This window comes from Empidonax traillii, unplaced genomic scaffold (genome assembly GCF_003031625.1).
Source record: "Empidonax traillii isolate 1590-97213 ecotype Southwest subspecies unplaced genomic scaffold, ASM303162v1 scaffold1267:size142893, whole genome shotgun sequence".
NCBI lineage: Eukaryota > Metazoa > Chordata > Aves > Passeriformes > Tyrannidae > Empidonax > Empidonax traillii.
The window spans coordinates 114,840-140,562 of record NW_020956460.1 but is presented as its reverse complement, the minus strand read 5'-3'; the positions used below and the strand labels follow the sequence as shown (position 1 = coordinate 140,562).

Sequence of the window (25,723 nt, the reverse complement as noted above, 5' to 3'; positions counted from 1 at the left end):
AAAAAAGCCTAGTAGCTCCTTGAAGTTCAGGCAGTCTTTACAGCTGTTATCTAAAAAAAAAAAAAAAAAAAACGGCCTGCTTTTTCCAGAGTAATAGAAAAGCAAAGGGCAAAAGTCTTATTATATATGATTATATATGATTTTATTCCTTTTTCTTACAGTCCTGTGAAATTGGTAGGCAGCACAGAAAATGACCTCATCAGCCACTCACCCTTTGAAGACCCCCAGAGTGATACAGTTTGGGAGACAAACTTAATTGAAAAGTTGAACAGAGAAAAAGGCATCTTTCTACAGTCAAGTGTGAATGATGATAACTTTCAGAGGGTGACTGAGAAAGAAATTCAGACCAGTGAAGTACAGCCTGACATACAAAGCAAAAAAGTTGTACAAGACTCTCTGCTTTCACAAGGCAGCAAAACTAAACAAGTAAGTATTATCAACCAGATTTTTGTTTTATGAAAGTAATTTTTAAATGTATAGATTTTTAGACTTTGTGTCATTTGATTATGCTCTGATGTTTAGAAATTAAGACACTGTTGCTTTTTTCTTGAAACTCTTATATTGACATTGCTCTTGTTAGAGGTAGCCAAATACAGTGGACTTGGGGACCAGTGGAATTCTTCCTAACATGTGCAAGGCAGCTGCAATGCCATGTTCCCAGCTCAAGCTAGTACTGAGTTTGATCATGTGAAGGAGGGGCATGTATAAACACAGAATAGACTCAGAATAGGGAGCGTATATACATAATCAGAGTTCAATAAGAATATAGGAGAGACTGCAGTGATCAGTGTCGAACTGAGTCAGAAAAGTATACTGACCAACACCATCATGTCACCATCTTTTTTTATCTGATTTTTCCCTCTATTTCCCAAACTTACTCCTTTACCTACTTTTTGTTCTTTCCCTAAACTTGCTGCAAGTTTTGCACATTTTACAATCCTCTTAAACATTTTGTAACAAGATTTACACAATCCCAAATCTTTTCCCTGCATCCACAAATTCTTTTCTCCTTGCATCCCCTAAATTAGCTTCACACTTCTTCATACAATCACCTCTTATTGTCTGCAAGGCATTGCAGGGAGAGAGGTTTGGCTGATTTATCCTGGTAGATTTCTCACCAGGGCAAACAGGCTTGAGAGCTGTGTGCTCTGTTTGTGATGATCAAGTTCAACAGGGTTCCTCTGCCTGCCACTGTTTCTCTCTTCATCGCCAGGTTTCTGTGTTCACTGTGTCTTTAGTCAGGACCGACCTGCTTTGTTAAGCAACAGATCCTGTAATGTAATACAATTTCCCAGAACAAATAAACTTCAGTACAAAATACTTTCCCTATATGTGCTTCTGAAGTAATACAATTCTGCAGATTTACATACTGCTACAAAAATAATGCTTCCCATCAGCCTGAGTCTTACAGCTGTCTAATTTTGGTAAATGGTTCTATGGGTTTTTTTAGTAGTGAAGGCTAGCTTGAGATTACAGTAGAACCTTAGGCTTGTTTTAAACATATATGTTCTATCACAGGCTCTTCGGTCTTGTTCCTTGAAGAGTGAAAGATCAGAATCAACTAAACCAATGTCATACAAGAATATCAGAACTTCAGCACCCTTACATAAAAAGAAACCTTCATATGGTCCTCATGGGCTGGTTAGAAGTTCTGGCTATGGGAAACCCAGTTCACTCTCAAGACAGCCTTTTCCAGTTAGTGAGAAGAAAACACCAAAAGAAACTTTCAGAAAGACCTGTATGAAAGCCAGAAGTCCTGCAGATAGAGCAAAATCTAAAGGTAATTCTATGGTAAAAAGTCTTGAGCTTTAAGAGCCAGAGAGTTTTGCTGATCATGCTTCACATTTAAAAAAAAAAAACAAAAACACACACACAAAAAAAATTCCCAATGTTGTAGAAGAAATCTAAATCCTAATGCAGGTAAGTACTGATGATTTTTTTATTAGTATGAAGTTGCTGGGAGAGAGACTTTCAAATAAATCTTTGCATTGTAGTCTTGTTTCATTTCCACTCACATATACCACCACTAAGTTTGAGACTTATCTACTGTTCACCATTAGGACCTAAACAATAGAAAAAACTAGTGTTTAAAATTGAATACCTACAATTTTTCATTACAGTAAATTCAGAGATTTGCTGACACAGTAACTTCTGTGTTTGAAGCCAAATTTCTGTTCTCAGCTTCTTCTGATCATTGCTATCCTAGAGTACATAGAAAATACTAAAAAAAAAGTCCTATTTTCTGTTCATGTGTCTTGTAACACTATGGAAAGGAGAATACCAATGTAGTCCTGTAAAAACTGAGTTGCAAGTAAAGGTCCGAACCTTTTTATTTGGGATGAAGTCTGAAGAGTTTCATGAGATGATTCAGCTTAGCATCTTTGCAGACGATGTTTGCTATTTCTGAGGCATGAGAAAGTAACTCTACAGATACCCACGTTTTAGTGCATTTTGAGCATGCAGTGATTTTAAAAACCCTGAAAATAGTGTTGGGAAAAGCAGTTTAGGATTATGGTACCTGTCTTAGGGAGATGCCTCAGTGGCAGCAGTCAAACTGAGGTCCTCAGTGTATTGTTGTGTCATTCATTCCCTGGGGAAGAGAAGGCTGGTGAAGTTGGTGAAGTGACTGATGAGTACCAAGAAAATCATTGAATCAAAGAACGAGGCCACTAGCCTCATTCAAACATGCTTTTCTCTCTCTAGCTATAACCATTCACCATAGCAATTTCAGGTGATTTCAGAAGTTAATCTCACTTGGCTGCATTCTGCAGGGGCCTCTGTAGCTAGCAAGAGAATGGCACTGAATCAAACAATCCTCATTATCAGCACTAAGGGAGCACCCTTGGGAGGAAATAGTGTGAGACATGTAAAAGGTATTAAATTTGAAACAGGATCATTGTCTATTTTTCTTTTCAGGTATAGCATTCCTAAGCAGGAGCGCTGTGCTTAAATTAATAGGCAGAAATGAAATGGTAATTGTAGTTGCTATCTGTATTTCAGAGAACTGAGAAGTAAATATTTCATTTATGTTAGTTACTCTAGGTGAACTTTCCTGATTTTTAGCTCCGTTCAAGTTGCTATTTGATGCAGAAAATAAATGTTGCATTTCTTTGTATGCCGTCTGCACTCCGAAGTCCGTTTTGAAAATTGCTATGCTTTATCTTCACTGTAGCTTGAAATACGTTGTGTTTATGCATACTTAGAGAATTGGCCGCTTCTCAAGCAGAGAAATTAACTTTGTTTCATGAAGTATTTATTATCCAGATACTTTTTTCAGTTGTTGGTTTGTTTTTATTTTATCTTGTCACCAGTTCCTTACTTAAAAAAAAAAAGCAAAAACCTCCAGTTTTTCCATAGTATCTCATTGCTCTCAAGTTCTTATATTTAGTTCAAAATTCAGGTTGTAGAATTATAATAATTTATATACTTTAGGTATATAGGGTGGATCACATGAATAGATTTTTTCTTAAAGGGCATTAAATTCTGTATTTAATTTTATTCTATTTTACTTTCTGCCTAAATGAAGAAGCCTTATTTGCTACTAGGATAATAAGATCTGCAGTGAATGAACCAACTTTGGAGAGAAGTATTAACAGAGTTTTGTCTGGCCAATCAGTTGTTAATAGTCTTGAACACCAGGCTGTGGATTCTAAGAGGCATGTAAGTAAAAACCAGTGATTCTCCTAAATATAGTACGCACAAGTTGGTTTGCAGGCCTATTTTGTGAAGACATTTACCAATTATCACAAGATTGACTTAATTCAGTATTTCAGTATTTACCTAACACTAGTTTTTTCTTTAAAAATATGCAAGTGTAATCATACTGCTATTCAATTGCTTGCATAATTCTGTTGCTTGGGTGGTTCTTTATAATTAAAGTTGCTTATTAAATTCTAAAAATTACTATTTTGAGGTAAAATACGGTTAAATAAAACTTCTACTTAAATACTCTGAGTGTCAAACAGTACTACTGTTTAGGGTTTTTTTCCTATTTGCATTGCATTAAATATTTAATAATGTCTTCTGGCTTCTCTAAGATGACTGAATTTGCAGCACCATGGTAGATTTTCATTCTCCCTTATCAACTGTGTAAAAAAACTATTCATTGAATACCTAAAGCATTAGTGATTTTCAAAAAGTGAGATGCATAATAGAATAATTCTGGTAGCAATGTAGTGGCTGTCATATGCGAGGTATTTTTCTTGTTGGTTTTTTGGTTTGTTTTCCTCATGTATAATCTGGAAATGAGAAAGTAGCTCAGTAAAGTAAATGCAGGATGTTTTGCTATTAGAATGTTGGGGAGTTTGAGTTGTTTGTTGGGTTTTTTTCCTAGTGCTTTATGTGGTTGCTGAGAGCCAGACAAACTAGTTAAATGAAATTGATGAGCAGAGTTCTGGTAAACAATCAGCTTTAGTGTAACATTTCCCTGAATTCTCTTCACTAGGAGTTATCATTTTCTCCTATCAGAGGTTGTGATAGAGAACTATATTTGTTGAAACGAGTACAAACTGCAGAGGAGGACCTGAACGCAGCTCGGGATTTGATTCAACAACTGTCCAGCAAGGTTTCACAAAAAGAGAAAGAAATGGAGACAAAGATAATAGAATTGAAAACACAGCATGAAAAAGAACTTTCTCATCTGGGTCAGGAAAATTATGTTCTTCAGAGTAAGGTACTTTATCAGCTTGTATCCTGTCCCTATAGAAGAGGAGGAACATAGCTTCTTGAAATGAAATTATTGTTACTTTACATGAGTTTTTCCTGAGCAGAAAAAACCAGATGTACAGATACTGCTACTTTATAAATGCATACCTGCAGTTATATTTATTGCTTATTTTTTTTCTTCAGAGATAAACTAGGTTATCCTGGGTTCCCTTACTTTGCCATTTTGAGAGTTCTACAGCAAGTGTTTTTGCAAAGATTTAGTTCAGTCTCACAGAGATTACCAGATACCACTTGTTATAGAAAAGTACTATATTTTGAGATACTGTTTTTAGGTTTTGATGCATTTTTCAGTGTTGCCTTTTGTCTGTATGAAATATTGCCAGAGTTATTCCACTATACCCTCCTGCCTAGATACAAGAGAACAAAAGAGGTAGTGTAAAACTTTAACTTTTCCCAAGTGTTTTCTGTTTCGTAATGCTTCTGTGAACCTCCAGTAATAAGAGTGGCTCATGGGTCTGCTGTCATACCTTAATGAAGAGATTGAACTAATAATATTATAAAAGTGTAGTCTTGTAGAGAATTCCATATCACTAACAAAAATTTCTTATTGCTTGTGTGTCATTTTCTTCCTGAAAGTTAAGAAGTATGGAAGAGATGGCTCAAGAAAAGAGATGGACCCACCATACAGCAGCAATTCCTGTAACTCAAGAAAAACTGACACAAATACAAAAAGAAATTGAAGATCAAGAGCTCATTATTCAAGGTTATCAGCAGGTATACCACCCCGCATGTTGAGCTGTGTTCTAGCCGGTGTCAGAAACAAAGTTGTTTAATGGTTATTACTTTTACATGAAAACAGTTATCTTGCTGTCTAAAAAGTGGATGAAATTTGGGTGTGATGGGCAAACATACTGCATATTTAAAAAGTATTTCACATGTGTCTAGTTTGGGCTGAGTTTTTCTACAGTCCCGTGTATCCATTGTAAAAATCACTGACTTGTCAGTTGAGAACTGGCAAAATACTTTATGGCAAATAAATAGGCACAAACTCTTTTCCCGAATGTAGAGGAAAAGTAGTACTTTTAAGCAATATTAAAAATCTATAGAGTTCTCTTTTTAAGATGTTTTTCTCAAAATCTCAGCAGCTGATTTTAAGGTAACCTTATTAGTGTGTCTGAATTTTATTACTTGGTCAAGTGTAGAATAGACAATGCACACTTAATCCTTTTGAATGCTTGCAAATCCAGTAGGTAATTTAACCACCTTCCAGCTGGTGCTCAACAGAGTTTCTTGGTATAGACACAAAGTCTTACCAGTATGGCTGTGAGCGTTCCAGATTGGTGATGGTTTGTGCCCACAGGATTGGAGCATGGGCAGGCTGAGCTCTGATCCATCAGCACCCACTCGTGAACATGCTTTCAGAATACAGTTGGGATAGCTTTGGAGAGGAACTGGATTAGATCCTCCAGAGTGAGCAGATGTTTGGACAGAATTGTAGATAATTAAAGTAGATACCCATTTCAGAAGCTTAGTAATGAAATATTTAGTGTTTGCTTCCACTTGCAAACTATGCAAGTCATAGACAATTATTTTAGAACTGGAGAAAACAGTAATTTATCACCATTCTTTAACTTTGTCTCAACTTAGGAAAATGAGAGGCTATACAAACAAATGAAAGATCTACAAATCCAAAACAAAAAAAATGAGGAACAAATGTTTAAGGAGAATCAGTGTTTAATGTCTGAATTAAGAGACCTAAGGTAGGCTTATTTACACATCTGACCTTAAATCTCTGGAGTTTTCAGCTGTGTATTATTTTATATGTGAAGAACCATTGCAGAGTCTGTCTGGTGCATATTTGCAAGTTTTTCCTGGGTTTGTGGGTTTGTTTCTTCTTTTGAGAAATGATTTATGTTGATTATGGGCACTTAATTCTTAGTTTTCTTGATGATGTTGCAAACCTGTGGGAAGACTAGAGTCTCCCACTTGGGGAATATTTCAATGTTCTTATTCATATCAGAATGTGTGATACACACACTACATTTGTTCTGGTGTTATGACTCTGCTGATGTGTCAAAATGTTTTGATACTGCTGTAAGATACAGAGTAGTAGATAGCAGTGGGAGACACAAGCAATCCTGGTAGTGGAGGAGCCATTCAATTCAGTGCACTGTAGTTCCTGTAAGATTTTCATCCCGTGAGGAAAACGAGGAAAAATGATCTAGCCCTCATGTGTACTCCTAATCTACGAATCTTTGCTCTGGAGAGGCCCACATGTGGGTTCCACTGATGCAGAGTAGATTTTTATTTCCCTCCCTTGTGTTGTCCCAACAAACAAGTTTGTGTGAGGTGAGATGATTTCACCTCACAGGTGAATTTTTTTGTATAAAAATGTTTGTTGTGCATATTTGCTTCTTTCTTTCTATTGAACCTGCATGGACTGACTTTGTGGTACCTCTTGGGGGGGGGGTGTTTATTTTTCAGTATGCCACTCTTAGTATGCTGAGTGCATAACTGTTTTTGCTGTTGCTGTTTAGAGAAAAAGTAGAGAAGACTAATAACCAGTCACGAATTGTGCAGGATTCTGATCCAGCCAGAAATCAGAGTTTCACAGAATTGATTTCAGAGCTTCGAGCAGCACAGGTAGTTATATACCAAGCCTTATTTTCATGTGTTCTTAAGAAAACCTGCATTACCATCCATACTGTAGACTAATAATGTAAATAAAGTAGTGGAGCATGCTACTGTTCTACAGCATTAATTATTTTCCACATGTCACAAATATCAAATGAACTTTCAGAAGTAATCCTTTAAGACACAGATTCACTGAAAGAAGTGCAGTGTTGCCATGTTTACTGGCAATTCTGAAAGGCCTTGTGAGGGCTAGCAGAAACTAGTGATATACATCTCTGTATCTTTCCTGCATAAGACCAAGCCAGAAGATTGGTTATCCTTGCTGTGTACCAAGTAAGTTCTAGAAAAGAGCATTCGAGTAAAAAGAATTTTTTGTTATTCCCTCATGTAACTTCTTTTGTAGACCTACAGATGCTTCTGATTTTGAAGGGAGTGTGTTAAATAAGCTTCATGCTAAAATTAAAGGTCATCTGGAATTTCTGTTGCTCTGCTTACTGCAGGCAGGGGGACTGTTCTGGTACACACTGCCTCTGATAGTTAGACCAGAAAATTAAAATCTACCTCTTCCATTTTTTGTTGTTGTTTGTTGTGACCTTAGAGGTGATGCTGTTACACTTCCCTGTTCCTTAGGTCCAGCCTGTAATGAGACTGAACAGAAGATCCAAAGATGGAGAGAGACACACAGACAACACTAACATGGTCAGGCACACAGATAACAGAGTATACACAGAAATACAAATAATACTGTTGGAAACACAAGGAGCACATTTGGCCTGATACTGTTCAGCAGATCAGGATAGGAGTTCACTAACAGTAACACACAAACATGCACATTCTGGCCCTAGACATCAATCTGTTTACTGGCTGGCCCCAAAATCTGAGCCCCCCAGTTGCTGGTTGCTCTACCTGTGGATCCCTCAGACCAAGGGGCTCCATCTCCAGAGGTGGCACTGGCACTGCTACCTTTCATCCTTTTTTGTCTTGAAGTTTGCTAGTGATCATGGGTAGACAAACAGAAGAGACAGTGTGTGCAGAAAATGGCAAGAAATAGAATGTAATGAGGTGAACTGTTGGACAATACATCTGTCCATTTAACCTATAGCCTTAAGTCTCAGAAATAAGTTAAACCATTTTTTGTATTGACCCTCTCAAAAGGCAGAGGTTTTCTACTTCTATGACAGTTATGTAAGACTTAAAAAATGTTTGGGTTTTTTTTAATGCTTAGCTTAAGTTTTCCCCATGCTCTGCTGTAGCAAGGCTGAGAATAATACCAAAATTAGAAGACCTTATGGTTGCTGTGGTCTGACATGACTTTTGTGATTTAATCATTTATGATGAAAAGACATGTTCAGGGTTTTTTTGTGTGACATTATGTGTTTAGTTTTTCTTGTTTTACTGTTTTCTCTAAAATCCAGAAGGAAGAAGCTAAATTACAAGAAGAGATAAGACATCTCAAGCAAGATAAGCAAGCTCTCGAGGTAGACTTGGTACAAGCAAAGAAGGAGAGAGATTTAGCAAAAATCCAGATTACATCTGCATCAAGTAAAGCACCTTGATTTTGCTAAATAATTTTATCTGCTTTGCATATATAACAAAAACTTGGCTTTTATTAAAATATTACTTAGTGAAGTGCATCTAGACCATTTCCAAATATTGTCTAAACTTCTAATAAAAGCATACAGTAAAGGACATGTTACAATACTTTTGGAATTCTATTAGAAAGTGTTTTCCTGTATGAAACCAAACTCGTTGTTGTTGCGTGTTGATTTTTTGCCCATCTTTCATTGGACATGTAAAACAGAAGATTCCAGTTATGTGACAGCTCTGTTGATAAGAAAATGTTTACTATGTTGCATCTTAGTTTCCTGTTTAGATCTTGCTCATTTTTTTACCTGTAGTTTATGTCTTGGGACTTTTTTCAGGGTTTTTATCAGAGCTTTTTCCATTATTTCAATAATGAGAGAGGGCCAGAAACTGGACTCCCTCATTTCCAGTATCAGGCATCACTAATGCTAAGAGCAGATATTTACCTCTGTGTCTCTTCTCAAAGTATGATCTGATAAATGGGAGGAGTATGATCAATACACATCTAAGCATATATTCTATGTTGTCATTCATCTTGTGGCTGAAAATTTGTTGACGGGAATCTGATCAAGAATATCCCTGAGATTCTGTTTTAAATAATTTCCATGGTGAACTGCAAGCCATTGAGTACTACTATGTATGAGAGAAGAAAAGGGTTTTTTTCAAATATAGTTGCTTTTAAAATCCTAATTCGGATCTGGTTCAAAAATTTTCCTGCAGTAACGGCATTGTTAAAATAGTAAATGTGTGAAATGTGCTGAGGAGGATGGTGTTGAGTAATTACACCTTTGATACATAATTTTTAATAAAACCATTCTGAGGATATTTTATTCTTGTAGGTGATAAATCTTACGAATTTAAAGTTATGGAAGAATCATACAAACAGGAAATTACTCATTTAAAAAGAAGACTTCAGTGGTATGCGGAAAATCAAGATCTTCTGGATAAAGATGCAGCCCGTCTTAAAGATGCAAGACAAGAAATTGAGAAACTAAGACTAGAGGTGATAATATTTGGCTTTATCTAAGAAATTGGAACTTGAAATTGTTTCTTTTTCTAGTGACAAGTATAATGTAATTCTGTCCTTCATAATAATCCCTTTCTTTTCATGTACTAGTTTTGTTTTATTGGACATCTTGATGATGCTTCTGGAAACAAAAGTAATGTGCTTCCCTAAAACCTGCAGATTTTTTGACCTAAGGAAAAGAAATATATTATTACATCAGTAACTAGGGACATTATCTTTTTCACCTTTTTGCTCCATGGTAGCATAGGCAACACTTACTTTTTTTCTATCAAGTACCAGTTCTGAATTCCTTTTTAGAAAAAATCTCTGGTTACTATAGTAGGAAGGAAAAAGCCAAAACACTCAAAATATAAACAAAACTAATACATGAACCTTGAATACTGCTGAGATTTGAATTGCTGAGCTGTCAGTACATTGGACTTAGGACTCACAGAAATGAAGAATTTTACCAGTGATAAAATATATAACTGATCTTGGAAATTTTTCATAGTGTTTTATTAAGAGATCACAGATGAAAGGAGGTGCTTCTGAAGGAGCAACCAGGAAAGAAGATCCCTTAAACACCACTGTATCAAACTTTGATCAAGATACCATTGCTGTGAAAGAAAATATTTTTATTTGCATTCACTCCAGGATGGACCAGTGCCTAAAAGCAATGGAGAGCTTTGACTTCACAGAAACAATCAAATGAGTCAAACTATGCTGGCACAAAAGCATTACTTACGCTAATATTGCCAATGTGGGAGAGAAATCAAGATATGAATACTTCAGATATTCAGGGTGTATTATCTGCGTACAGAGATCATAGTGACTGATAAGGGTAGGAAATGCAGTTTTAGATTATAGCTTTGAGACTTCATGGCCAGAGTCCATGGAAGTGCAGGAACATTAGTATTACAGTTCCTTTCCCTGATTCTGGGAGTCAGCATTTATTTAGGCACGGTATAATGTTGCCTTTTGGTTGCTTCTATATCTCTTCACAGAGCATAGCCTTGGAAATCATGAACTATCTCCTAAGCTCACCCTGAATTCATGGAATGGACTGTAGTACTTTATATTATAGCTTATTAACCAAGCCAGCATACTGGAAATATGAGAGAAAGAAACAGTTCTACTAGTATGAAGACAAGAATATCCCAGAGCTGAAGTTCTCTTCTAGATTTCCATAGCTAGTTTCAGGTTTGTTGGAGAAAGAAGCTGTCACTTAGGTTAAGAACCTGAAGAATGAGTTAGTGCAGAAATTACTGTTACCAGTTTTTAAGTGGCAGAATACTTCCGTTATATTGCGTGTTTGAAATGCTTTTGTACTATAGGACAGTGTCTCTGAACATGCATTGCAATTTACCTTCTCATAAACTGAGTAGGTTGAGAAGCTGAGAGCTGAAGCAGGAGATCAGTGTGTGCAACAGAAAAAACGTTTGCGAGACAGAGCAGCAGATGCTAAAAGAATTCAGGATCTTGAGCGACAGGTATGCAATAATATAACTGTGTTTCATTTAACCTTTATTTTAGATAAGGTCTCTTAAAACACCAGTGCTTTCATAGGATAAAACATTGCGTGAAGTCCTATGTTAAAGTAACTTGTGTTGTTAAACACTCATAAATACAAAAAGCTGCAATTATTTACTTAGAAAGACTGTCTTCTTGCTACTATCTTCTAACAAGCTGATATCCCTTTTAAAATCCTTTAAAATACTATTTAGAATTTCTTGGAAAGGGGCAAGAGGGCAAAAGCCAAAGCTTGCTATTTATCTTCTAAGACTCCTTCTGTCCATGTTCAGTAATCCCATAACACTATGATCAATTTCAAACAAGTTGATTCAAGAGTAGGATTGGAGTCCTACAAGATTCATGAGAACTAGGGGAGCGGAGACCTTAAAATCCATGTTTCTACAGAGGAAGTGTCAGGTGGAAGTGGGCCTTCCTGAGTTTTAAGAGATGGCAGCTGCATCATAGAGGGCTGTGGGACTCATGGGAAAGAGCCTCTGCAGAATTTTAATGCAAAGAATATCTCATCCATATATGAGAGAGGGGTGTGTTATTAATCTTGTATGCAAGGTGTTAGTCTTAATTTATTGCAGACTCCAAAATAAAAGACACATATAATCTGTTATTCAGGGAATATTTTCAATACTGCTGTGAAGTATCTCTGTAACAGTTGGAAAAGTACAATGTGAATGAAAATCCAGAAAAAAAGCAAACATACTCACAGCATTAAGTGCCATATTCAACTTAAAGATCATTACTTTCTTAGTACTTCTGACATTAGGCAATCTGAAGACCAGAGCAATATTTTAAGATTATGCTAAGTCAATCAGTAAGAGATGATGAGTCTTACTTTTCTGTAAACAATAGCATAAATGTAAAATAATTCTCAATATATTAATCTCTAAGTTTCTTTCTTCACTCAGCCAACGTGGATGAAATTTGTTAAAGTTCTGTCACTTACTTCTGTTCACTTTTCTTCAGAACTTTATCTGACTTCTGACTTAATTTTCTAATTGATAGATCAGAGAAATGGAAGGAATTCTAAAAAGAAGGTATCCAAATTCTTTGCCTGCTTTGATTTATGCTGCTGCTGCTGCTGAGAAAACGAATGATCTTTCAGCTAAAACAAACACAGTTGAATTTTTGGAGAGAAGAATAAAGAAATTAGAAACAGAACTTGAAGGTAAAGATGATGAAGCTAAGAAAAGTCTCCGTGCCATGGAACAACAGTTTCAAAAAATAAAGGTAAAAGTTGGAACCTTGTAGAATTGTCCACTTTGCAAGTGCAGTGTTTAAAACTGAAGGCAGAGACATTCAAGGGAAAACAAAAATACTCAAAGAATTTATAACCAGAATTTCAGTACCTTCAGCATCTAAGATAAAAATAGCATTGAAATCATTAGGGTAGTACTGAGAATGAGAGGACAGGTTCTTGAGGCATAATAATTTAATTCTTACAATTAAGACAAGTAGTTTTCACCCTGTGGGTCAGAGTAGCTGCTTACCTAATTCCTTGCTGTACCAAAGGCTGTGGTTTCAAAGGTCTGCTGACAGAGCATTTCTACAGGGAACATCCAGGAACACTAAACATTCCGTCAAAAAAATTACATGATCGTGAACCTAAAGACTTGTGTTAGGAAGCATGGAAGTCTGACGTTTTACTTCAAGGAAAAGGTGAACTGCACAGATTCTTAATGAGCAGGAAAGGAAAGCACTGGCCAGTTGTTGCACATTTTCTCCATGTGAATCACTCATCATGCTTTCCTCAGAGGCCATCCAGGCAATTAAGAAGGGTCAGGTTTTCTTAAGCTCATAAGGAAGAAAGATTCTGTGTCTCTCTGAATTCATACTTCTATATTCATACTTACAAATAAATAAAAATGAAGATCTGTTCTGTTAAAATTTAAGATGTTTTGAAAAATGTACAATTTTGAGCATATGACAGGAATGTTTGCAAACTGACACATGGCAAATACATAATGACAAAATTAACTACTTCTTGCTATACTTAAATAAGATGTTACTTTGCCTTTCTGTGTTGGAAACATCTGAAGAGAAGTCAATTATTTAAAAATGAAATAGTTTCTTGTCAATGCAGTTTTTGTCCCATAGTTACTGCATCCATTGTGATAAGATTACTTTGTAGTAAATGTTTTGAGTAATTCTGTTTTACCATAGACTTTTTTCACTCACGAATTTCTGAACTGATTGAGTAGTGTTGTTAGTAATATTGATGTGTATTCTGTTTTGAAATCTTGCTTCAGATGTGCAGTAAGTTCAGAGAATAATAGGAAGAGCTAATAATAAAAGTACACTTATGAAACTGCTTTTTCTTCCCTTCTTCCTACTCCTCTCCTAGATACAGTATGAGCAAAGACTTGCAGAGCTTGAGCAACTACTTGCCCATGAATTTATGAGTGAAACACCAAAACTGAATGGTGATAAAGCTGGTTCTACAGAACTTGAGCAGGAGCTTCGGAATCTAAAGAAGACCCATCAAATCACTGTTAGAAACCTCCAGACAGAAATTGAAAATCTTAAAAGTCAAAATTCCCAATTAAAACTCAGAAGTAAAAATGATAATAAAGATTTAGAGCACACAGACTCTAAAATGAAACAAGGTAACGCAAAAGACAGATTGTTAAAACTAAATGAGGAACTGGTCACCAAAAATAAAGAAATACAAGACCTTACAAAAACTGTCGAGAAACTTCAAAAAGAAAGGATGGTGATGTTGTCTGACAATAATTTGAGAAATATAACCAATAATAAGGAAAACTCTACAGAGGTCGTGAAAAAGAATACCTCAGCAACAGATAAAAGGAATTCCCACTACAGTGAACCCTTTCTAAGCATTTTCAATGATGACAAAATATACCAAGCACATACCTTTTCTGATTCTCATCTCTCAGAAGTTCTGAAAGAAAATGCGCAGCTGAAAGAGGAGCTAGAGAGATTGTCTCTGGAAATGAGCCAGCAGAGGGTAAAGTCTCAAGCAGCACTGGCTTATTCTGAAAATAACATACGAAGGTAAATGCTCAACATGTTCCTTCAAAAACCTTGTTGAAGTGTTGGCTGATGCAGAATTGAAGTGGCATATTAACATGTCAGCCATGTGTGAAGCTAGCTTATACTTTCATTAGTACTGTTTGTTTTGAGAGGGTTTCAGAGGGGTTTTTGGTATTTTGGTTTGGGTTTTGTTTTAAGCAGTGCCCTGTCACAGTTCTCTCTACAGGCAAACCTATCTTAATGCTTTTATTCATGCTACAATTTGTTATGCTTTTAAGTAAAAATATCTCAATGTAAATCATGTAAATCATGTGCTGGAGCTCCCCTGGGAGGCGAATGAGTTGACTAGGGGTGGAGCCCAGCTTGTCCACAAGGGATTTAAAAGGCTGCTGGGAGCACCAGTGACCCTGAGTGCAAACAGGAGCGGGCAAACAGGGACGTAGCATGGCAGTAGGCAGATAGGGAAGTGGCAGTTCACGCAGGCAGGACAAGCAGGAAGGACACAGCCAACCTTCAGCTCAGCTTTTTTTTTTTTCTTTTTGCCTTTTTTTTGCCTTTTTTTTTTTTCCTTTCTTTTTTTTTTTTTTCTTTTTGCCCTATCACCTCCCTGGGTGCCCTTAAAGAACAGGTATGAGGCCTTGGACCCAAAGAGTCAGGTAGAGGACAGTCCAGAGGAAGAGCTGTCTGGAGGGTCTCCCAGTTACACCCTGTCTACCAGACGGATTACAACCACAGCTATAAAGAAAACAGAAGGGTAGTTGTAGTCAGTGACTCCCTTTTGAGGGAAACCGAGGGCCCTATATGTTGACTGGATCCATCCCACAGGGAGATCTGCTGCCTTCTCGGGGCCTGGGTGAGACGTATTAGTAGGAGACTCCCTGAGCTTATTCAGCCCTCAGATTATTAGCCGCTGTTGGTAGTTCAGGCTGGTAGCAAGGACATTAATGGAAGAAGTACCAGGGCGATTAAAAAGGACTTCAAGGCACTGGGTCAGTTAGTTAATGGGACAGGAGCACAGGTGGTGTTCACCTCAGTTCCTGCAGTAGCAGGAATGAATGAGGAGAGGAGTAGGAAAGCCCGTCTTATCAATAGGTGGGTAAAGGTTTGGTGCCACTGGCAGAATTTGGCTTTTTTGACCATGGGGCAAATTCCATGATACCTTGTCTGTTCAGATCGGATGGGCTTCATCTATCCAGGAAGGATGAAACTTATGCAGCCCATAAGTTGGCGGTGCTTAAATGCTTTTTGTTGTATAGCATTAATATTTGGTACCCATACTTGCCTTCAATTTGGGATATTTCAGGATTTACTTGGATATTTCAGGATTCAGCAGGATTTACCTGGCCAACTGTAGATACCTTATATTTATACTTCACCTGGTCTCTCTTAGATCCGTTCATAGTCAAAGTAGAAGTAAATTGGCATATTTATATTGCAAAACATTCTTTTCTAAAATAGATACCTAAAAGAGAAAGTGGCATTATGATTTAAGAGTACTTGTTTTCTCTGTTTTACAAAAGCAGCCAAAAAAAGGGAATTGGCTGAATTTTCTGTATTCTATCTGCCTCTAGTTAAATGAGGCACAAATGCAACACTTTTAGCTTCCCACTCTGTTGTCCCTCCAGAGCAAGTAATGAAGAAATGGTCCTGGTATCTTGCAAGGTTTTGTTATGAAATATCAAAGACCTGCTGCCTTCAACATTTTTGATATTTTCTATCAAAATGAGAAACTTTACTGCATTTTTGAAGAAGTATCTGTTCTTCATAAGCACATACTTGTTTTATTACATATTACGTATTATTTTCGCCTTGCTCTGTTCAGAATACAGGAGGACACAGCAGAATACATTGCATCTCTGAAAGCTTCCCATCAGAGGGAAGTGGAGAAGATTGTTTGCCAGCATGCAAAGGAGCACTCTACTTCTAAAGTAGCTGAACTAAGCAACAGAATTTCAGCACAAGAGGTGAGATACAATAGATACATTGATTACGTATAGATATATCCTAAAGTTATTTCTTTCTCTATACTATAAACTTTATCTTTCTTTGAAGTAGGACCTACTGTTTTAAAAATCAGCCTGTGCCACTGTATTCACAGAATCACAGAATGGCTGAGGTTGGAAGGAACCCCCTGAAGTTCATCTTGTCCAACCCCCCTGCTCAGGAGGGTCATCCAGAGGCAGTTGCTCAGAACCATGGCCAGGTGGTTTTTGAGTATCCCCAAGGAGGGAGATTCCACAGCTTTTCTGGGCTTAATTTTATACACAATATGAAGGTAGAAGGAGTAGCGTCATTTAGATTTTTTTAAGAGCTTTTTTAACTGAGGAAAGTTACTCGAAGACTGAGACTTGTTTTCATATACTGTATATGTACCTGTGTGCTATTTAACAGTCCATGCAGAGGACTAACTAGCACACACACCTGTTAGAGGCTGTATTGTTAATACACACGTCACCTACACCTGCAGTACTACAATACTGATTATATTTTTTCTGTACTTTTCCTGCATAGGTTTTCAAATGTTTTCATAAGTATTTATGTTAATGACCAACTATTTTTAATCTTTTCTGTGCAGGTATTAATAAACCATCTTCAAGAACAAATCAGTGAACAACAGAGGCATCAGGAAGCTCTTTTGGTTTCACAGATACGAGAACAACTCCTACAAAAAGAGGTATATTTAAATTTGGTTTGAGGGTACCTTACTCTAGTAAGAGTTTTCACTTTCATCCTTGTAAAGCCTCAAATAATATAAAGTAAAATAAGTCTTACAAATGCTATCTTTGTCAGTTTCTTCTATAGCAGTTATACCTGAGAATGCAATATGTTATTTTAATGTGAGAGAACAACATAGAACAGAAGTGGAACCTTGACCTTTTTTGAATTTTTTTTTTTATGTTATGATCCTTAATTTGTTAGAAATGTCTGATATCTCTATGAAAGTTGATCAGCAGGTTAATCCAAGCATTCATAGCCTCTACCTTGAGAGTTATGATGGGTAGTAAATAGACCACAGGACTTTTTCCTTATTGAGAGAAATTTTTATTACTGTTTTCAGGTTCTGTGCTCAGATTAAGCTTTCCTTTTTCAATTCCTTCATTGACATAAAACTCACTTAGGCACTTATATTCTTGGTTTTCTCCTCCACTATCTATGAAAGTTAAGGTCTCTTAGGAAGGGAAACTTAGTTGTAATAGTTCTGAAATTCACTGGGTTTTGAGAAAGCTATATAGTTTTTTTCTGATCTTCCATTTCTACTAATAGCATATAATCTAAAAATTACATTTGTTCTTATTTTTGCTTTTGGGGTAATGTTGTGTGAAATTGCTGTCTATCTTTTAGCTCAAATTTTTTTTAATATATGCTTTTGTTATTCTTGAAGTATTGCCAGTCTTTTTGTTACCACCTCTTGTTCAGGAGGAGGATGTAGCCTGTCTGAGCTTTGTGCCTATACTTAATTCACCATCTCTTTGATGTAAGAACATTAGTAAGTGTAACTTAATTTTGATAATAATCTAATCTGCAAGGGCTACTAAAAGCAATTGATCTTAATCTCACGCCACTCAGTATTTATCTTACCCATGCAAAATTCCACCTCTGCTGTAACATATTTATGTAAAAGTGAGGGGTTTTAAGGTGTTGTATTAAATAAGTTCTGTATTTGCAGAATAAAGGCTGAGACTTTGGGTTCATATTAAGAATCTAATGATAGATGTTACCCTTCCATATAAAGCTTGTTTCATTCCAGTGGTCTCAGGATAAATAATAATTCTTCCTGGGAAAACAGGGCAAGAGTGCAGTGAAACAAATATTTGTTCCTCTATGACTGCTTTACAGATTATTAATGACAGTGATGGTTTAAGAGCATGGTCATCCAATCTGACCCCCATTTTACAGGCCAAATTCAAAGTGCTGGCATTTAAGGAAATGTAAAGGAGTGTCTTTGTTACAGAAATCTTTGCATGACTGTACAGAGAAATGTCTACATAAAGCCTTGCTTTTGCGCTCCAGTGTGATTGCTGTACTGCTTATAAAATAAATTTTAAGCATTAAATGTTTAAATGAGCTGAAAAAAGAAGACAACAAAACCTGCAAATTGAATTAGTAATGATAGGGAATAGCACCATAATTGGTAACAGGATGAAGTCCTCTGTCTAAAATGATGGTTCCTCGAAAAAGGCAGATTTTTTCCTGAGGCTTCCTGGAAGATTGTTATTTGAATACTAATTTCAGAAATGCTGTTTACGGATGTTTTCCATTAACTGTGTACTTCTCTTCCATAACAGCTTGCACGTATCACAGCGCTGTATTTGACAAGGTTCTGTTGTTGGCAAAACACACGGAGCCCATTTTTCCTGGGGCTTTTTCACCTCATGACATCTTTCGAGCGGAATTTTTAAATTATATTTAATTATATATGTGAGATCACGCATCAGCCCTTCCTTCCAGCGGGGCAACTTAGCAGTCAAGCAGCAGACACTCAACTTTTATGGACCTTATGAAACAAAGACTTCTGCTCCCAAATGTGGCTGAACTTGGCCCACAGGTTCAAAGCTGCTGGAATAATGGACAGGCAAAAATGCACTAACACAGTCCATGTTATTTTAGAAGGCTACCTTAAAAAGGGAAATAATAGAATCCAGCTTAGAGTCACTTCTCAGTGAGAGTGACAACATCTTATGAAGACATAATGCTTCCAGCTACTTGAACTCAGCAGCAGAGAGCCAAGGATGGCTGAGTGCTTGAAGAGGGTTAGAAGCTCGCAAATATAATGGTTAAGGGGAGCTAAGGGCTATCATTAAGGATAAAGACTTCAGTGTTTTCACTTGAGTTTACTTATACACATTAAGAGTAACCAAAAAATACCTAGGATGTTAAATGAAGGAATATCAAGTTACTTAAAATAGGCAAAGAATGAGAATAAACCAGTAGGGCTTTAAAAGAAAACTTATCTTATTTTCTGGAGGATGAGGAAATCAGTTTTAGGTCATTGGTTGGGTTGATTTGACCTGGTAATTATTAGACCGAAAGAGGCCTGTAATCGTGTCTGTTAGTAGCATGTCTTTCCTCAATTTAGTCTTTAGAAATACACTGGTACATTTTATATTTGGTCCTTATCCAGGGTGTAAGAAGATCTAGTTATAATATTCTCTTTTTTCTTTTTTTGTATGAAGTATGAAAATTGACTGAATACAATTACTTCATAACATTATGAACACGATTGGATTTATCAAAGAGGACTAGACTTTCATATTCTCAGCTACTTATAAGAAGTGACAAATCTTAATCTCTGAACCCCTGTAAAAGCTTTTGAATAAAGGAGATTTCTGTTTTATGTCTTCTGTTCTGCTGATTTTGATTGGAATGATTAAACAATGCAAATACATTTTGAAAGGAATCTGTTTTATACAGTGCGTAACACGATGATAACAATTTTCATTAATTCTCTTTAACTGTAGGTGACAAAATTGTTGGAAGAACTGAGAGAGGCTAAGGAGAACCAGAGTCCTGAAATGAAACATTTCTTGTGCCTGGAAAAGAAAATCAAGCATATAGAGACCAGACGTGCAGAAAGAGAGCAAGAAATTCAAAAGGTACACCGGAGTATAACTGCATTTATTTTCCAGAGAAATTTATTGGTTTAACTGTAATTTTATGGTATTTGCACTGGCTCATTTAGCTCGCACTGCAGGGAGGGCAAGTACTTTTTCTGCAGCCAAGGTTTTGTCTTTGCTGCCTGCTGATGCCAGTGAATGTAGATGCAGCCCTGGTCAGCCCATCCTTGGTGTGGTAATTAAAATTACTTGTGCATAACTCACATATCAGGTGTGTAACTTACTTGCAACCTGATCTGAGAAGGCCTTGATATTGTAGAGGGTTGGATCACGTGACCTCTGGAGGCCCCTTGTATCATTTGGTTATTTCATATTTCAGTTACACGAGGAGAGCAAGGTACTGAAAAACTGACAAGAGTTTCTAATGCAGAGCTTGTTAAGCTACAATATATTCCTCAGTTGAACTGTCATTTTATTTTCTAGTCCCAGCAATGCTATTCAGAAAAGCTGCGTTAAAAGTGTAGACACATCTTATAGCGGTCTACCTCATTCTGGTTTTAATACCTGAAACAATAAAAAACGGCCTTTATCCTCCAAAAACTAAAAGTTTGTGATTTTGAAGATTGGATCTTTGTGATACAGTTTTTTTTGTAGCTTGAATGGGTAAAACAATTTTTCCTTGTTTTTTTTCATCTTTATTCTATGTCATGGTCTCCATCCTGATTTTTTATCTTTCAGGGGAGTTTCTGTCATCTGGAAAGAGTTCTCTAGTTCATGTAGATTTTTTTTCAACACTTGTATCACTTAGATATATGACTGTCCTTTGTTAATATTTTAACTTAGGTTTTACTTAAATATATGAAGTCAAAAAAAGGGCAGTTGGACAAGAAGATTGTCAAACCTGTAGTACTTACTTTGGGGGGTTGGTTCTACAATTTTAAAACCAGATCTCAAGGAATACACTTTCATGTACAGAATTTTTTTAGTGGTAGAAGGTTTTATTCTTACACATTTCTACATCACAGATTTCATTTTCTTTCCAAAAAGAGCTGCGCATAAAACAAGTCATTGGATTAAGAACAAACCCTGCTGCCACTAAAGATTTTATTATTTTTGTTCACGTTATATCCTGCTAGAGGCAACTGTAATGCAGTTCATTTTTATGCTATTCATTTGCTTTTGTATAATGTGAGGATTTCTTTACCATTTCTGTAAAGTGTTTGTGCTGCCTATTCTGGGATCTAACTCCATTGAATACCTGTAGTACTTACTAAGATGTTGTATAATGTATTGTATTAAAAAACAGAAATAAGAGAACGCATACATAATTACTACTGAGTAATTCCATCTTTCCTCGTGCTGCTGCCCTTATTATGTATTAAGCTTTGGGTTTTGTTTATCCTAGTTTTGTACCTTTAACCATTTGCACTGGGGCATCAAACAGTCCCCCAAATGAATGATATAAAAATGAACAATGTAGAAAAGGTAATTGCTGAGCAAGGAATTAACAGGCTATCCTTAGTATCAAAATGCAAATATGATAATTATGGCCTTTAAGTGGTAGAGCTTTCCTTGAAGAATCTATTACAATTAATAGCCGTATGGAGATTTTGATACCTTATGACACTTTTTATTTCGTGTAATTTAATAGGATTATGTCAGGGATTTGTGTCAAAGTTAATGCAAACTTTTATCTGCAGCAGAATCAGATCTTTGTGACTACAGAACATCTTCTAAAAATTCATAGGACTTTTGTTTTTTATAAGTACAGTAGTAGCCTACAATATGTCATCAGATTTCATTTGTTTGTCTTGCACAGGATTCTTTTAATTAGAACATTTAAATGGCAGTTAAAGTTAAATTTTATTATGGGGGATTTTATGTTATATGCTCAGCTTTATCTTAAATATTCAAACCTTTAGTTGCCACTTCGGAGAGGATAAGTTAAATTCTCTTGAGGCTCATTAGTCAATAACTGATTCTACCCTTCTGTCATTAATGCAACTATTTAAAGGAATTTATTGCTATCAGAATGATTTTTGCAATACTCAGAACAAATTGTTTCCACTTAATGTCAGCATTTGGCTGTGAGACTCAGCATCAAATATAATGAAGTGGTGTATTTCTGCAAAGGAGCAGTGGTGGCTGAGTATTGGAGTAGGAAGTTTCAGTGCTGACTTGCTTCTAATTTACAGGCAACCCAACTAACACATCACGTTACTGAAGCAAGGCAAACTCATGAGGCTGAGAAGTGGCGAAGACTGGCACAGCAGAAAAATCAAGAACTGGAGAAATTTCGAGTGGAATTGGATTCAATATTAGATGTTTTACGTGAACTGCAGAAACAAGGGGTTGTTATTCCTGCGCCTGATTCTGTTGGATTCAGAATGACAGACAGCTGCTGGAAGACATGATTAGGTAGTAGTTGATTAGAGAAGTAGAATTTTAATGTTCAAAGTTATGTGTAGAAAATGTTACTGAAAATCAATAATGTAACACACATAAATTGAATTGCATTCTGATTTTATCTGTAATCTTGCATGTCCAAAGGTAGACGTGCATTGAGCAATACTCTATTCATTTTGTATGTCTTATATTTTGTTAGTAGTAAGGTTACATACAATTTTTTTGTAAATAATAGGAATATTGAGGTTATTCCATAAATTCAATTACCTCTGAAAAATACCCTTCTTCAGATACTGTAGAACATGCCTGAATATTTTTAACTTTTGTTTATTACTTGTGTTATCGTGATTCCTTTGTGAACAATTTGAGTAATTAGCTGTTTTAGTATATAATGTATTTCATTCTGTAGGGCAGGAAAATCATCTTTTTTCCATCATTTCGCTTCTCTCCCTCCAGTTCATATAATATTCCTTCCCTTATCTTTAAAATCCCTTCCAACTTAGGGAATGACTGGAGGGCTGGAGCAGTGCAGACATTCCCTGGTGATGCTCAGATTCAAACTGTTTACTTTTCCGATATTTCCAACTGTGCTGTTCAGAATGATGGCAGAGTGGTCTGGCTGAATTGTTATGGAGCAGATTTAAAACAGGCTATAAAATACAGAGTAGATATTGGTATCCCTTTAAAAGGGAAGGCCATATTGCTTAAGGTTTTTACAATGAGCTGTTCAGAATCTGACACTGTAATATCTTCATAGATGGTTTTGACAGACCAAAGAGGCCAGTCAGATGTGAAGACAGTGTGCTAAAGCTCAGACTGCAGGGATGTGTCAGTGGGTAAATTTAGAGTTAAAATACTGAGCAACTTAGAAAAGGGATGAGAGATAAAAAATCCAACAAACTAATATTGTCCTTGAGAGTGATAAAAGAGACTCGTATACTTAAGCAGGAGTAATCCACTATATAATCCAAATACCAAATGTGGATGTAACGTTCTGCTGAACTGACAGGCATCATGGCAGGTAACAAGCAATGTTAGAGACTATTGCCTCCTCCCTTTCCTTGGGCCCTGCTGGACTTACTTACGCATCTGTGCTGTAGAGCACGTACGTAGGAGCAATTCCTACTGCATCACCAAGGTGTACCTGAGTGTGTGAAGCTTTTGGTCCCCTGTTTCAAGAAATGGCCCCAGTGGAGGGAAAAGAAAAATTGTCACAGTAAAAAATGCGGCCTTAGGAATCTCTGAAGCCACAGGGGCTGCCCTATTCCAGAGAGGAGACTGGGGAGGCAATATGAGCATGGCTGTTATACTTGACATATATGAAAAGCCTGCTGCTAAAAGGAAGAAGCAGTAAGTTAAAATAAAGAAAATTCAAGATGGATAGCTATTTGGTGGTTGGAAGGGATGGGTTTCCAATAAATCAGTAAATTATTAGTTTGAAGCTTCAGTGCTTCATGTCCTTAAGAATCCCATAGCACATACATTGAGGTTGTAGCTCAATCGACTATACTCATTTAGGGCAAAGAGAAGATAAAAGCTAGAATGTACTCTTCAGGTCCCTGTGGTATTAGTTGAAGCTATCATTTAAATCAAATGTGAAACAGTTCAGGCCTGTGCATGTGTATTTATGTGTCGTATTCTTCAGGGATCAGCAATAAATGTGCACCTTCTCTCATACAAGCATGTGACTGAGCATGCATAAAGAACAAAAGGATGTAACAAATTATACCACAGTGCCTAAGTACAAGGTTTGAGGGTTTTTTTGGCACATACACAAACATAAAATGAGACTTTATACACATATATATAGAGATATTAAAAAAGTTTGGCCAGTTGCCAATTAATATAGTAATCTTGATGTTTTCATATTCAGATATTTTCAGGATTTCTACTGTGGATATTTTGATCCCATCTAAAAATGCTTTGTATATAAAATATCGGCTCTGTGTAAATATGTATCTGTATATTACTGATTTGGGTCTGTTTTGCAAATGAAAAGAATAAAATTTAATAATATTGCAACTTACCATTTACTTCCTGTACAATGTGCTATACATGTAAGACTGTATTGAAGTGTGTGACCTGAAGTGTGAACTTTTAAAAAATTACAGCAACCCTTGTGTTCCCAGAGTGGTCAGCTCCTGGATGGAGGTACTCTAGGGCACTACCTAGGACAGGAATCCTAGAGGGAGTATTTCTGGTTACTGGAAATTCTCTTAAATGTTTAATGCTTAGGTCATCAAAAGAGTGCCTTAGTGTTCATGTCATTGAAACACTTTTTAAAATTCTTATAGTCAGTTCTCAGCAAATGCTGTTATCTTACATAGTTTGAATTAAATTCTCTGTCTATTTTACTGAGCAGGGACAGTAGTATTTATCATTATTGTAAGATACAGTATGGTTTATACTGTGCTCTAACATGTATTTATGTAGTTGTACACTCACTGAAGCATGGTCTCCAGTTTTTAAAGCATTTAGCATGAAGTGGACACTCCACACAGTAACAGACTCTCTCTGGCCTTGAATGACTGTAGTGAGGTGTTCCTTTTGGAGGACTAAGGCCCAAGTTTTAAATTCTCTGCTAAAGTTAGTTATTTACTCTCCAGCAGTCTTCACAGTACAGAAAGGGAGAAATATCCTGAAGTGGAGCAAAGGCTGAAACAAGTTGTTAGCTTTTACTAACGATTTCAGTGGGATCATTCCAGGAGTTATGTAATTATATACTCCTTATGTATGTTTCTCCTCTTGTGCTGTCCTATTTCATCATGCATTTCCAGGAGGCAGCATAATGGATGGATTAAAAGAATTAAACAGAATGTCCTTGAATCATTATCTAATGCTTAGCTGGAATTCGTCTGTTTACAGCAAAGCAGGTGGAGTATAATAATTTGAATTGTCACGTTTGAAGTTTTTAAAAAAATTGAGTGAGCAGTTGGCTAGGTGACTCAGTGACCTAGATTACAGAGAAAGCATTGCTTCTGGAGAGGTAAACAGGGGGTGCAGAAAAGGATCAGATCTCATCATGGCACTTGGGGCAGAGACAGCAGCAATGTGTTCCATTTCAGGTTCTCTGAAATACAGGTCAAAATTGTTCATGTAGCAAATTAAGTAGGTTATCAGGTATGAAGACTTTATTTGATAGCGCATACTACATTTTGAAGTTTGCCACTCTATCCCCTATTTCAGCTATTTTGGAAAATATAAGGATAAATGATGGGTGTACTAGCACTAGCTGTGCAAATCCACTTCTGCAGGGAAGGGGTGGCCTTGCATCAAGTGCTGCCCTGACTCTTTTGAACGGAAAGTTCCATGATAACTTTGAATTATAATTTGCCTTTCATACAGCTAACCACAT

General features: G+C 36.5%; 1 protein-coding gene across 1 annotated transcript in view; it reads left to right on the top strand.

Moving 5' to 3' along the window:
• The window catches only part of CEP162 (centrosomal protein 162), a gene marked incomplete at its 5' end in the record, with an annotated part of 25,066 nt that extends 2,326 nt beyond the window's left edge, over positions 1-22,740 (top strand). The window contains 16 exons of the mRNA XM_027906244.1: positions 162-426; positions 1,519-1,780; positions 3,527-3,660; positions 4,445-4,672; positions 5,302-5,439; positions 6,313-6,425; positions 7,203-7,308; positions 8,715-8,841; positions 9,723-9,886; positions 11,275-11,379; positions 12,419-12,643; positions 13,758-14,428; positions 16,230-16,371; positions 16,983-17,081; positions 19,867-20,001; positions 22,158-22,740. Coding sequence (XP_027762045.1) covers positions 162-426; positions 1,519-1,780; positions 3,527-3,660; positions 4,445-4,672; positions 5,302-5,439; positions 6,313-6,425; positions 7,203-7,308; positions 8,715-8,841; positions 9,723-9,886; positions 11,275-11,379; positions 12,419-12,643; positions 13,758-14,428; positions 16,230-16,371; positions 16,983-17,081; positions 19,867-20,001; positions 22,158-22,376 — 3,133 coding nt within the window. The remainder of the gene's footprint in view (positions 1-161; positions 427-1,518; positions 1,781-3,526; positions 3,661-4,444; positions 4,673-5,301; positions 5,440-6,312; positions 6,426-7,202; positions 7,309-8,714; positions 8,842-9,722; positions 9,887-11,274; positions 11,380-12,418; positions 12,644-13,757; positions 14,429-16,229; positions 16,372-16,982; positions 17,082-19,866; positions 20,002-22,157) is intronic.
• Positions 22,741-25,723: the final 2,983 nt, after the last annotated feature.